A 15,253-nucleotide genomic window follows, 5' to 3' on the forward strand; every position below is an offset into this window, starting at 1 on the left:
CACTCGTACATGGGCTGGGGGTATTTTGCCTCAGAACAGCTCCTGTGGGCAGCTGAGCACAGGTCCCAGACCAGGAGCCCAAGTTCAGTCGCGTGGCACTTGCGTGTTTACTCCCTGGAAGTCACCTGCCCAGGTGCCTGTTTCCTCACCTGGGAAGTGCGATGCTGATCCGGGCTCCGGGGAGAGTTAGGGAGAGGCAGCAAAGTCCTGGGTGCATGGAGAGCTGCCCTGCACAGAGATGAAGGCTTAGAGTCACTACCTCCTGCAGCTGCACTAGGACCCAAGTTACAGTCCTCGCCTGCCCGCCACACAGCGCTCACTGTGCAAGGCGCTCTCCTAAGTGCTCCGTACAGATTTGTTCACTGACCCTGAGCTACAGTCCCCATGAGGCAGGTGATGTAATTCACACGGTGCTGCAGGGGGCGGAAACTGAGGCCTGGAAAGATTAACTTGCCCAAGGTTACACAGCTGGTAAATAGTCAAGCCAGGATTTAAACCCAGTGGTTCAGTTGCCAAATCTTCACCACCACCCTATGCAAAGTCTTTAGCGAACTCTGTGCCTCCAGAGTGCAGCAAGCTGCCATGTGTCAGGAGCCCAGTCTAGGAGGTGAGGAGGGAAAGACAGGAGGTCGGAAGAGAGGAAGGTGCAGGCCTGGGAGAGGAACCCATGGCCCTGCAGCTGGCGGCCAGTGTGATCGGCTTCACTGGGTGGAGCCCATTCCTGCCTCTCCCCCCATCCTTGGCTGAGCTGCCTCTGAGCTGGATCCACTCAAGGTTTATGCCTCCAGGGATGCAAAAGGGATTTCTGAGAACTCTCTCTGCCCAGGACATCCTCTTTAAGGTGGGCAAGGGCACTGACATGGACTTCTTGCTTCTTTTCCCAAATCAGAGTGTTTTCCAGAACATCCAGAAACGTTCCGGAGTTTTCCTGAGTGAGGATTTGTGGAGGGCTATAAAGGATGCAGGTAAAGCAGGGGCCCCTTAGGGGTGTCATGATTGGGGTAGCAGTGATGGTGGGGGGTGTGTGCATGTGTGTGTGGGTGGAGGGAAGGAGAGAGAGAGAGAGAGAGAGAGAGAGAGAGAGAGAGAGAGGCATGCACACTATTAGCCTGCTTGTAGGCAAGACCAGTGCCAACAGTCAGGAGAAAACAGAGCAGCAGGTTCTCTGTCCTGGTTTACACTGGCATCTGTGGGCCTCCAGGCTCAGGACTCAGTCTTCATCCTCCCCAAATTGAGTTCCCATGTGCCAGTCAACTTTCCCAACTGCCTTGTATCCCAGAACAACTCTTACGGTAGGGAAATAACCCCACGTGATTGATACCTTACCAGAACTCAAGGTTGCCTTAGAGACACTTCCATGTCAACATCTGGCTGTCAGGGTTAAACACCCATGAGCAGGTGGATGTACTGTCCTCACAGAAGGTTTGGAGCAAAATGAAATCAAACGACACCTGTCTGCTTCAAGAGTGCAAGCGCTTTGAGCCCTTGGATGATGATAAGCATACCATAGGTGCCTAAGAGCTTCAGAGTTCAGGGAGAACCTGCACTCACGTCATCACATTTGATTGTCCCAACTACTTTGTGATCAGGAGTCATTATCTGCCTTGTACCGGTGGAGGGAATGGATCACAAAAAGGTTAAATCCAGAAACTGCCACCTTCCTTGGGAAAACGTAAGATCAGATTCCCCCAGGTAAATGCCAGGGAAAGAGGGACTCTGTGGTTCTTCCTCCAGTGACTCCCAGCCTGGAGAGCAGGAAGAAGCATCTTTATGCCTTAGCATCTGTCCTTCTCTTAATTCTTCATAGCAGACAGCAGCGGTTCTCAAACCTGGAACTCTTTGGAAGCTTGTTAAAGCATAGATTGATGAGCCTTATCCCTCGCCCAAAGTTTCTGATTCAGGAGAGCTTGGGTGGGGCTGAAGAATTTGTCTTTCTGAAAGGTTCCTAGGTGAGGCTGATGCTCTTGATCTGGAGGTTACGCTTTGAGAACCCTCGAATAGCTACAGAAAAATGAAATCCCATAGGAGACCACAGTAATGACTCCAGAATAATAAAGGGGAGAAAGAGAATAGTTGGAATCCAATTAAAAAGTCTTCGAGGACCAAGCAGATAACTGAAAAGGGCACTGGAGCTAACCATAACAAAAGAGGGTGATTTTGAATGTGGCAAGTTGGAGAGTACATATCCTATCTAAAGGCATTCAAATTCACATTTTATTAATTCTGCTAGAGAAACCAAATGTCTCTGGTGCATGGGACCCACAGGCCACCAGGCTCATCCCCTTGATGGATGGTTTGGCTTGCGAGGTTCTGCTGGCCCACCAAAGCTTGCAGGCGTGGCCATTTGCTAGTCTGCTCTTGGTTGGTGCAAGAGGTGGTTGGTGCCTCCTGGAGCTCATAACCAGACATGCAGGACAGGAAGGCACCTCTACCTTGCCTGCTCGTGGTCACCTTCTGACTGTGGTCTCCGCTCTGAGGACCAGCCTCTTTCCTGGTCATCCAACTTAGGACTGAACCTCTCACTTCCAGGAACCACATTTGCTCACACTAGCAGCACCCACCTGTAAGACCCACACACAGTCATGGGGTTGGGGAACAAGGTTGTTTTATAAAGTCACCAACAGAGAGAGACCTGACAGAGGCAGGGCTGGGAGCAAACTCTGGGTGTCCTGGAAGCTCCCATTTCACATGGGAATTAGCAGATGATTGTCCCCAGCACAGTCAGTGTCTTGAGTATCTTGAGTTGGTAACTGGCCAAACTCCATAAAAATATCACTGGGGCCCAGCAACCAACAAGAAGGAAGCAACCATAGAACCATAAAAATACAAAGTGGAATGGGGCCCCTGGATGGCTCAGTCGGTTGAGTGTCTGACTTTGGCTCAGGTCATGATCTCATGGTTCATGAGTTCAAGCCCAACGTTGGGCTCTGTGCTGACAACTCAGAGCCTAGAACCTGCTTCAAATACTGTGTCTCCCTCTCTCTCTCTGCTTCTCCTCACTCATGCTTTGTCTCTCACTCTCAAAAATAAATAAACATTTTTTTAAAAAAAAGTACAAAGTGGAGTGAACTGACCCCTGAGCCAGGCTGAGTAGGAAACAGTGGTAGAAGGCCACCATTCTGAGCAGGTTTTTCAGACTTTACATGTCAGAAGACCAGACCTGCTCCAGCCTCCTCCCGCTCACTAGCCCCACCCCATGGCCCAGACTTCCTTGCAGGGACCACCGTCAGCAACCAGCTTCTGGATCTCATGACCCTCCGGTACAGTGATCACAGTGGCAGGGTCAGCTTCCCCAGCCTGGTCTGCTTCCTGTTGCGACTTGAAGCCATGGCAAGTAAGTGTCACCTGGGGGACATCCTGGAGACCTTCACAATGACCAAAAAAACACAGGAGAGGACCAGGAATGCCCTCCTGCTCCAGGCCCAGGGAAGGCCTCCGTAGTGGGGTGGTTGGCATCTTGTGTGAGGAGCCCTTGCTCCCAGAGGCAGAAACAACATTAGCCTGTGGAACGGTGTAATCAGCTTGGGTACCCTGCATCCTTACCCGTTCTGTCCAGTACATTCCTCTGTCTTAGGTCTCTCATTTCTTCATCACCCTATTTAGTGCCTCCTTCGGGAAGTTCATTTAATCACTGTGTCTCTTCTCTGTGGTGTTTACGGTTTAAACCTACTCTGTAGTCTTGTGATGAATTACTGGGGTCTCTGCTGAAGGAATTCACACACAAGTGGATAAGTGGGGGCAGGAAGGCATTCCCAAGGCTCTAGAAATTCGACTATGTGGGTCAAACATTTGGACACTTTAGCAACATACTCCTTTTTTATAATGAAATCCTATGTGAAATCCCAAGCCATACTATAGCTCGAGACTTGTGGTTGGGGTAGAAATGGGGTCTGGCCTCATCCTAATCCTCACCATCCCTGGCATGAGCACCTGTGTAAACCCCCCATCTCTGAGCTGGGTGGTTAATAAAGACTGAGGGAACAGAGCTCTGGGAGTACAGAAGAGAAGGCTGAGGCATAAGCCTCCAGAGAATTCTCAGTTGGACAAGGGAGATTCCCCAAACTTTGCATGTGGAGTACTTTATAAGACGGGCCCACACATCCCCTTGGCCGTGTGTAGAAGAGTGCAAAGTGCAAGGGCACTAGAAGAGGGAGAGGTGCATGTGGGCCAAAGCAGTGACAGAGAGCTTTTCTGAAGAGATGAGCCCTGGGCTGTCCCACAGAGTGAGGTTTGCTGGGAAGAGACCAGGAGGGAGGCCAGGCATACTGTGGAGAGTGAAAGAGTATGCGGAATCACCATATTTGCTTTTCTCTCCCTTGGCCTGTCTTGATTCCTCTCCTCCTCTTTAGAGACTTTCCAGAACCTCTCCAATGATGGAAAAGGACTCTACCTGACAAAAATGGAGGTGAGGTACATTCCCCTCCCAGACACAGGGCACAGCCCCAGGCCACCCCCCCCCCCTTTCCTGATTCCAGGGGGCATTTTTCTCCCTGCGGATATTGGATAGTCTGTCCAAGGCCAGCCAAGCTGCCACCCCACCCACCCCCCACCTCCAATTACTGCCTTTATATATTACTGGCTGCCAAGGCTGCTTTAGGATCTTGGCAGACAGATTTTATTTTTTTCCCAATAGCTTAATAAAGCAGAGGATTATGTGGGAGTCATAAATCCAAGAGGGAACTTAAGAACACCTGCTGAGCTCACTGTACATTAAACTCACTCCCATTGAGCTTTAGAAAGAGCCTCCTGGCCCAGCCAGCTGGCCAACCTCCGCTATCCCTCTCACTGCTTAGCTACTCAGAGAGTAGCAAAATATATGCTGTTATGGGCAGGTTGAGGTCTCTTAAGGGGTTCAAATTAGCTGGAAAAGTTTGATGAGACTAGACTGAGATCTTTCAAGAGGGAAGGGTACCATTTGCCCTACTCTGTATTAAGCTGACAAATGTAAAGGTATGTCATAACAATGATGCTTATTTCTCAGTGGATGAACCTGGTCATGTACAATTGAAGCAAGGAGTAAAGCAGACCCCAGAGTCCAGGTAAGACGTGGCAGCTTTAGAATCATTTCCTTCTAGGAGCACAGTTCCTCTTTTCCTGCAGGAACTGTACCCAGGTTGGGAACAACCTCCCCAGAGATTACAGAGCCCTTATTTGTGTGGGTCAGGGCTCAACTGAACAGCACCCCTGAATTTCAAGGCTAATGCTGCAGGTTTCACTCAAGCCATGCATGGAACAAGCAGTGGACATTCATGAAAGCATGTGGCCTGAAAGTCATGAGTGAGGGATTTAGAATTCTTATTTGTTAATTTATTTTTTATTGAGATATAATTGACATTTAACAATGTATTAGTTTTAGGTGTGCAATATAATGATTTCATATATGTATATATTATGAAGTGATTACCACAACAGGTTTAATTAACATCCATCGCTACACATAGTTACAACTCTTTTTCCTTGTGAGGAAAACTTTTACAATTTACGCTGTTAGCAACTTTCAAATACACACGCAATACAGTGTTGTTAACTGTAGTCACATGCTGTATATTACATCCCCAGGACTTCTTTGTCTTATAACTGGAACTTTGTACCTTTGGATCACCTTCATCCTTTTGCCCCCCACCCTCACTTCTGGCAACCATCAATCTCTGTACCCATGATTTTTGTTTCTAGATTCCACATATAAGTAAGATCATACAGTATTTGTCTTTCTCTGACTTATTTCACTTAGCATAATGCCCTCAAGGTCCATCCATGTTGTCACAGATGGCAGGATTTCCTTCTTTTCCATGACGAATATTCCTTTGTATATAAAACACCTTTTCTTTATCCATCCATCTATTGTTGGGACACTTAGGTTGTTTCCATGTCTTGGCTGTTACAAATAATGCTGTATTGAACATGGGGTGCAAATATCTTTTTGAGTTAGTGTTTTTGTTTCCTTCAGATAAATACCCCAAAGCAGTTGCTGGATGATATGATAGTTCTGTTGTAAATTTTGGGGGGAAAACTCCATACTGTGTTCCACAGTGGCTGCACCAATTTACATTCCCACCAACAGTGCACAAGGGTTTCATTTTCTCCACATCCTCACAAACACATGTTAGCTCTTGTCTTTTCTGTAATAGCCATTCTAACAGGTGTGAGGTGATCTCTCATTGTGGTTTGGATTTGCACTTCCCTGATGACTAATGATGTTCCACACCTGTTCAAGTACCTGTTAGCCATTTTTATGTCTTCTTTGGAATAATGTCTATTCAGATCCTCTCTGCTCACTTTTAATTGGATTATTGTTTTTTTGTCTGTTGGGTTGTATGAGTTTTTTGTATATTTTGGATATTAACCCCTTATTGGATATATGATTTGCAAATATTGTCTCCCATTTGGCAGGTTGCCTTTTCATTTTGTGGATGGTTTTCTTTGCCTGTGCAGAAGCTTTCTGGTATACTGTAGTGCTACCTGATTATCTTTGCTTTTGTTGATTTTGATTTTGGTGTCAAATCCAAAAAGCCATTGCCAAGATTCATGTCAAGGAGTTCACCCCTGATGTTTTCTTCCAGGAGTTTTGTAGTTTCGGGTCTTATATTCAAGTCTTTAATCCATTTTTAGTTGGCTTTTGTGTGTGGTGTATAATAGTGGTCCAGTTTCATTCTGGAATTCTTCGTTTGAAATTCCAAAGAGAAATGGCAATCACTCATCACAGGAAAGGCTAATGTGTGAAGCAATAGAAATGATCAGACTTGGGGAGTTGAGAGTTGGGTTTAGCCCGAGATCTACCACTGCCTCGCTATGCAGCTATTCAGATATCTGTAGGCATCAGCATCTATATTTCTAGCATGAGTGTGCTAAAAAATTAATGCCCATGTCACGTTTCTTCTACATGTTTATTTTCAAGGAACAGGCCCTAGAGTCACATAGTCCACACCCCACCCTACTGTAGCCCCAACAGCCTGCTAGAATCTTCCAGGACTGGGGTGCTCAACATTTTGTGCTCCCCATCGTTGGACAGCTCCAGGTTTTAGGTATTCTTTATCAAGGGACAACAGTCTACTTCTCTGGAACTTTCCACCCATGCTTCAAGTTCTATTCTGGACCACCATAGAAAAAAAGACTGAACACGCAAGAACTTCTTATACTTGAAGATAGCTCTGCTGCCTCACTGAGGTCTCTCCTTACTCATCCCTGTTGATTCTTATCTGATACCTATTGGTGACCATTTTCTAAATGCCAGTGTCCCTTTGAAATACACAATTCTGCTATGTAGAGGTCTTGTGATCAGCACCTTTGGGGTCCCTATTATTTTTGTAAACAGCTTTTATTTAATCTCCCAATTGTGCACCTTAAAGTCAAGAGGCAGATCCTGTCTCCATAAAAAAATAATATTTAATATTTTAGCATAAATATTTCCTGATGAACTCTTGGTGCTGCTTAATGAGTACAAGTTAACAAACATTGCAGAGATCAAAGTTAATTAGATTCACCTGCATTTTCTTGACTTCCCCTTTCATTCCTTTTTAAAAATAGGACATTTGAATATTTCCCATTTCCAATCTGCCTGATTCCTATTCCAATCTGCATGATTTCTAACGTCAGGAATGATTCTTCAATTGTCTTTAAGCTAATTCAGCTTGCAGGACCTAACGCTTGAACTTTTGAAATAACTGGACAGTTCTCATTATCCTTTCTCCTGTACAGGATCCCAATTCCCTCTTAACTTTTTTCTACACTTCCTGTTCTGAACATTATGTAAGAAGGAAGTATAAGATACATGGTTATGTGTGTTTCAATCTCTTTCATTAACACTTATCATCATCCCTGAGAGTGTTCCCATTTTCCTCTTTAATCACTGCCCTCTGATGTCATATTCTTAAAGTATATCTACTCACTCTTGGCTCCTGGGTTGCTGTGCAGGATTGGAGGTAGGAGGATGAAGAAGTTCTGCCTCCAAATCCACAAACTTACTTTCATCTGTCACCATCTCCCACTTTCCTCCTGTTATGCTAGAGGGCATATGCCTCTGAGGATGTTCTGGATCTCATTAACTTCCCCCTTCACAAGGGCCTGATTGAATGAATTCTCTCCTCCATATTCTGAATACTAACTCTCTCTTCTGGAGTCTTCCAATTCCCACTGAAACATGCTTATCTTTTAAACTTTCTCCATCTCATATTCCCTTCCAGCTACAACTCCATTTCTCTCCTCCCTGTACAACCAAACTTCATACAAAATGTCTCCGCATCCTCACCTCCCACTTTCCCCTCAAACTGTTCCATTTGGATTTTTCAGACATCATCTCTCGCCCTGACTTTTGCCTCGGCTCCCTCTGATTTTCCTATACCCACCTACTCCCCTCAAGTCAATTTCCTGCAGTCTAGGCCCACTTTTTAAAATGCACATCCACGGGCATTTGGGTGGCTTAGTCAGTTAAGTGTCTGACTCTTGATTTGGGCTCAGGTCATGATCCCAGGGTTGTGGGATTTAGTCCCACACTGGGCTTCATGCTGCGCATGGACCCTGCTTAGGGTTTTCTCTCTCTCTCTCTCTGGTTCTCCTGCTGGTTCTCCTTCTCTCTTTAAAACTAAGAACATAATAATACTAAATAAAAATAAAATGTGCATCCGATCATTGCACTCGCCAGGTTGAAACACTTCAATGTCTTCTGACTGCTGTTGCTATTTAGGAAAAGTCTACAGTCATGAACATGGCCTGCATCATCTGACCCCTGCCCACCTATCTAACCATACCTTTTGTCGCTCCTCCTTCCTTCATTCTCCTCCCATCAGACCAGCATTACCTTTGTCTCCTCCGATATTTCATTTTTTTTGTCAACCTCACACCCTTTGCCCCTAATGTCTACTCGGCCCTGAGGTTACATAACTCCTGATCCTTTTGTGTCTTAACCCCATTGGATTCTCATATTACTCACTATCACACTTCCTTAATCATAACAAACCCTTTATTGTTGTTGTTTCCCACTCCTTACTTTTATTAGGGCCTTACTGAAATATAACTTACACACCATATAGTTTATCCATTTAAGATACAGAGTCCAGTGATTTTCAGTATAGTCACAGAGCTATGCAACCATCGCCACAATATAATTTTAGAACATATTTTTGTCACCCCAAAAGGAAACCTCATGCCCATTAGCAGTCACTTGCTATTTTTGCCCCACTCCTCCAGTCCTGGGAAACCACTAATCTGCTTTCTGAATCTATAGGTTTGCCTATTCTGGACAGTTCACATAATTGGAGTCATGCAACTGTGGTCATGTAATGATTTCTTTCATTCATGTGACAGTATGTATCAAGCCTTCATTCCTTTTTGGTGCCAAATAAGATTTCATTTTGTAAATACACCATATTTTATTCATCCATTCATTAGTTGATGGACATTTAGGTTGTTTCTACTTCCTGGCTGTTGTGGATAATTCTGCTATGAATGTTTGTATGCAAGTCTTTGCATGGATGTATGTTTTCATTTCGCTTGTGTGCGTACCTAGGAGTGGAATTGCTGGGTCACATGGTCACTCTATATGTTGCATTTTCAGGGACTGCTTTCCAAAGCCACTGCACCATTTACATTCCCACCAGCAGGGAATGAGAGATCCGACTTCTCCACCTCCTTGTCAACACTGTTACTATTTTCTGTCATATTTATTAGAGCCATCCTAGAGAGTGTGAAGTGATAACCTCATTGTGGTTTTGGTTTGCAGTTCCTTGACTGCTCGTGATGAGAATCTTTTCAGTGCTCACTGCCCATTTGTACACCCTCTTTGGAGAAATGTCTGTTTAGATCCTTTGTTCGTTTTTAAATTGGTTTATTTAAATTTTTGTTGCCCCCTTGTAAGAATTTATAATCTTAGCTACAAGTCCCTTATCACATATGTGATTTGCAAACATTTCTTTCCATTCTACAGGTTGTCTATTAAGTTTCTTGGCTATATCATTTATAGAACACAAGTTTTTAATTTCAGTGAAGCCCAGCTTACCTACACACCTTTTGTGTGTGTCACTTAAACTTTTGGTGTTGTATACAAGAAATCATTGCCTCATCTAAGACCATGAATATTTACTCCTATATTTTTCTCCTACAAGTTGTATAGTTTAGCTTTTACATTTAGGTCTTCGATACATTCTGAGATAATTTTGGTGATGTAGGGGTCCAAGCTCATTCTTTTGCAAGTGTATATCCAATTGCCCCAGGACCACTTGTTGAAGAGACTATTCTTTGCCCCATTTTATTATCTTGGCACTCTTTTCAAAAGTCAATTTATCATAATGTAAGGATCTATTTCTGAACTTTCAATTCTGTCCCAGTGATCTATATGTCCTTATGCCAGTTCCACACTGTGTTGATTACTATAGTTTTATGGTAACTTTTGGAATCAGAAAGCTTACATCTTCTAACTTTGTTTTCTTTTTCAACATCGCTTCAGTAATTCTGGGGTCCTTGTGTTTACATATGAATTGTAGTATCAGCCTGACAAATTCGTCAGAAAAAATAAAGGCAGCTGGGATTTTGATAGCAATTGAATAAATCTGTAGATCAGTTTGGGGAGTATTGCCAACTTCACAATATAAAGCTTTTTGATTCATGAACAGGAACATGATCTATGAACATTTTTTAAGATCTTCTTTAATTTCTTTCAGCAATGTTTTGTTGTTTTCACTGTAAAAGTCCTGTACTTCTTTTGTTAAATTTATTCCTAAGTATTGTATTTTTTTTAATGTTTATTCATTTTTGAGAGAGACAGAGACAGAGTGCAAGTGGAGGAGGCGCAGAGAGAGAGAGGAAGACACAGAATCCAAAGCGGGCCCCAGGTTCTGAACTGTCAGCACAGAGCCTGATGTAGGGCTCGAGCTCATGAATGGCAAGGTCATGACCTGAGCTGACATTGGGCACTTAACTGACTGAGCCACCCAGGTGCCCCTAAGTATTGTATTTTTTTAACGTTTATTTTTGAGACAGAGAGAGACAGAGCATGAACAGGGGAGGGTCAGAGAGAGAGGGAGACACAGAATCTGAAACAGGTTCCGGGCTCTGAGCGATCAGCACAGAGCCCAACGCGGGGCTCGAACTCACAGACCGCGAGATCATGACCTGAGCCGAAGTCGGATGCTTAACCGACTGAGCCACCCAGGTGCCCCTAAGTATTGTATTTTTGATGCTATTACAAATTATTAAATTTTCAGATTTTTCATTGCTAGTGTATAGAAATAAAATTGATTTTTGTATATTGATCTTATATTCTGCCACCATGCTTAACTCATTTATTCTAATTGCTTTTAAGGGATTCCTTAGGATTTTATATATACAAAATCATGTCATCTGCAATCCTGCAAGTTGTTTTATTTCTTCCATCCCAATCTGGATGCCATTTTTATTTTTCTTATCTAATTGTCTTGGCTAGAATTTCTAGTACAACCCTGAGTAAAGATGGAGACACTCTTGTCTGCTAGGTGTTCCTGATTTGGGGAGAAAATACCTAGTCTTTTGTCAATAAGAATAATGTTAAATATTTGTCAAGCTGAGGAAGTTCCCCTCTATTTGTAGTTTGCTTATTCGACACACTTTTAATTACCTGCTTGATATCTGTATTCCCTGCTGGACTATCAGCTTAGATATGTCTTTTTTCTGCTATCTCCTTAGCACATAGCAAAAGTCTGGCACACAGAAACTATCAATAACAACTTCCCAAATGACTGAAAGAAATGCCCTTTCAGGTTCGTGTCTTCCTTTATTTGTTCTTGTCCCAACTTTTGTAAATGTTGTCTTCAACCCAGTTCTTCCTACTCCCAGCTATCTGTCTAGTTTCTTGCTCATCAGGACTACCAGAAAGTAGATAATTAACATTATCTTGTTATAATCTACAGTACATCATGACCTATATCTATATATTTTTATAAAAGGCTATTGTCTGACCTGTTGAGCCTCTCACCCATTTGAAATATGCTTTCCTGAGTCCAGGGCACACTTCGACTCTGCCCAACATTCCCTTCGTTTGTTACCATGAGGTCAAAGTTACTTTCCTCCAGGATTTCCATCACTCCCAGGTTAGCAAAGAGACTCTAACTGTTGGCCAACATCCAACATAAGGAAAATTCCCTCTCCTTGTTCATTTGGCCCTCTGGGCAATGAAGCTATCACTGGAACAAGTGAAGGCCTTGTCAGAGGAGCTAAGTGAGCTTCTCCCAGGGATTAGGGTTACTAAATCCCCCTCATCAGTCTCTTTGGACCCACCAGGCAAGCTGGCATGTACTCCCATTGGGACATTTCTGTTACCCTCTCCCCCTCTCTCTCTCATCTTCAACCCATCTGCTGTGCTCTGACTTAGTAAATTAAGATATAGAAATGTGCAATCAGACAACTCCTCTTCCTCCCCTCACATCATATCTATTTCTTTTTCTTTTGAACAAAGCATGTACCCCCATTATCATCTTGCAGGCAATGTTTGTGTTAACATTGTTTTAAAATATCAAATTCATACTTAAAAAAATATGAAAACTCAATGCTTTGGTATATGGTGCTTAGAGAATTAAGGCTACATTGATAGTAATTGATTTCAAGTCTAGAGTTTTAATGTACTGTAGTCACACTCTGCTGACAGTTTGTCTAGCTAATGTCATCCACATTCATGTTTATTTACCCTCAATATGGTAGCAAAGTGCTTTAATCTAAGGAGATTATTATTTGTAACAATTTACCACTACATGGAAGTAAACTGTCCTGTGCAAGGGGCCAGTTTCTCTTACTCTGCATGAAAGTGAAATGTGAGTGGCAATGGCCCCGATCCTGCTGATTTACCAACAACATTTTTCTCCTATTCTAGTAAATCCATCCCCTGTATCCTGCAGACCAAAGACATTCTTTTTGAGGCGTGGAAGTCTGGATTTGCCTGTAGCAAGGTGAAACTGCTTACCTGCTTTGGCCAACATACACCTGGAGATGACTATAGAACCTGGGGTATCCAGCCTTCCAGATCTGGCCTTTTTTTTTAGTTGATTTATTTATTTTGAAAGAGAGAGCATGAGCGGGGGGAGAGAGAGAGAGAGAGAGAGAGAGAGAGAGAGAGAGAGAATCCCAAGCAGGCTCCACGCTGTCAGCACAAAGGCCAATGTAGGGCTTGAGATGACGAACTGTGAGATCATGATCTGAGTCAAAATCAAGAATTGGATGCTTAACCAACCAAGCCACCCAGGTGCCTCCACACCTGGCTCTTAAAGAGAACTGTATCCAGCTGGAAAAAATGACTTGGGTACTCCAATGACATAAGGCAAGAAGGAGGAAGAGTTGGCATCCAGAAAACAGACGAATCAGAACACGACCCTTCACTGACTGGGGAAGTCCTACAGAGAGGGAGAGGAAGTGACCAGCAAGGAGCCAGAAGGGTGATCTTTGGGAAATATGGAATCAGAGTTTATCGGATTACTTATTCATGGATAAAATTGTGCTCAGAAGGATTTTTAAATTTTGCTGGAAAGTTTTGGAAGAATTGTTAGGCTAATGACATAGATTAAGCAGATTTTTTTTTTTAATGAGGTAATTATTAAGTCCTGGAAGAACAAAGAATTATAGGGAAAAAAAGGAAAAGTGATTCTAGAGTTTTTTTCAGTCAGCAGTGAACAGTACATCCATAATTAAAATAAAAATTGAACATTGATTTAACAAAAAGTGACATAAATATATTGGGAATCGAATGGAGAAAAGCAGGTATGGAATAGGTTAGAAGCATGCCAGCCCAATCTTCCAGCGTAAGCAGTCAGTGGCATTTAACATTGACAATTCCAGGGATAACTGTGCAGGCATATCACTTAGAAATATGGAGGTAGGCATCAGAAGAAAGAGTCTGCAGAGAGGAATTTAGGACACAAATGGGACAGGGGACTGCTGTTTTTCCTTCACGCCTTGTTATACTATTTGGATTTTTAAACTGTACATTAGGCTAGACTTGTATGAAAAAAATAAATAAGCAACCTAGTAACTAGACTGAGAGACAAGAATTTAAGACTCAAGAGAAAAGAAAGGAGATAGAAAAGAAGAATCAAGGCTTCTTCTTTACTACATGGGCAGGAAAGTTAGATGATTATAGCTGTAGGAAAAAAAAATGTCCATGCAAGAACTCTTTCATCCAAGAGATGGGCACTTGAGAAAAGTCACTTTTGTACCAGAATCCACAGCCATCAGACCAGCATCCTGCTGGAACAGAGGACAGAGCTGTTTTTATTCTAGCTGCTTCTGGTCTCAGCCCTTCCAACCCGTCCAGGGAGTCAGAAGAGTATCTCCCCACCTTTCCCTCCACTCTGCCACAGGCACTCAGGTGCCCAGTGGGCTGCAGTTTGGACTAAGGGCAGAGTAAGTGGGTAGGGGGCCTCCGAGGAATTTCAGAGAATGAGGTGGAGACATTCCCATCCACTGGGGAGCCATGGGTGTAATGGAACTGGTCCAGCCTCACCAGCAGGTGGTACAGGTTCTCCGCTATTGTCGGGTGGTCCCAAACAGTATCTGTGGGAACAGGCCCAGGCATCTGTGGTCACTGAAAGGAAGATAAAGCTTCTTTACTCTCCCCTAGCCTTCTGCATTTGAGCGTCCGTGTCTTTCTCTAGGACAAGCTCCCATTAGTCACTCAAGAACCTGGCTCTCATTGGAAGAGGTGGCGCTGCCTCTGTGGTGGTGACACACTGAAACCTGCCCTTCCCTGAAACATAGTCAAAGCTGCCTCCGAGGAGCCTGGGCCAGGGCCTCAGCTGGGTCAGGTTCTAGTAAGCCCAAGGTCACAGAGCAGGTCCTCTGGATACTTCGGGACTCCAGCCTGGGACGCTCTGGAAGATGAAGCAGGAGACATTCCACTGTGGGAAAGAAGGGAGGAAGAGGCATCTCAGCCCCCTCCCTCCAGTCCAATACATTTCCAGGAAAAGCCAGAGTGAGCCAGTCTTCCCACCCATGGGTCCAGAGGGTGATAAGGGAGAAGTCTGCTGGATGTCGCAGAATGACCATACTTCCACTGTCTGAATCCCGATTGTTTCACAGCCAAATGGCAAAACAAAACACAGTTTCTACAAAGGTCTTGGACTCTGTGAGAAGTAGAATCATAATTATGGATTTAAAAAAAATGGGGAAAGAGAAATCCAGCCACCAAGGCAGGTACCTACCTCCCTCTTCATCCATGAAGGTGTCTCCCAAACATCATGGCCCATTACAACATAGAAGAGTTTCCAGAGAGTGACAAGGCCATACCCCACTCAGGAGAATT

General features: G+C 43.9%; 1 protein-coding gene across 1 annotated transcript in view; it reads left to right on the forward strand.

The window, feature by feature from the left end:
* CAPN13 (calpain 13) overlaps positions 1 to 13,048 on the forward strand; it is a 60,789-nt gene extending 47,741 nt beyond the window's left edge. The window contains 5 exon segments of the mRNA XM_043553337.1: positions 890 to 965; positions 3,206 to 3,334; positions 4,350 to 4,405; positions 4,982 to 5,039; positions 12,833 to 13,048. Coding sequence (XP_043409272.1) covers positions 890 to 965; positions 3,206 to 3,334; positions 4,350 to 4,405; positions 4,982 to 5,008 — 288 coding nt within the window. The 3' untranslated portion in view covers positions 5,009 to 5,039; positions 12,833 to 13,048.
* Positions 13,049 to 15,253: the final 2,205 nt, after the last annotated feature.

Source organism: Prionailurus bengalensis, chromosome A3 (genome assembly GCF_016509475.1).
Source record: "Prionailurus bengalensis isolate Pbe53 chromosome A3, Fcat_Pben_1.1_paternal_pri, whole genome shotgun sequence".
Lineage (NCBI taxonomy): Eukaryota > Metazoa > Chordata > Mammalia > Carnivora > Felidae > Prionailurus > Prionailurus bengalensis.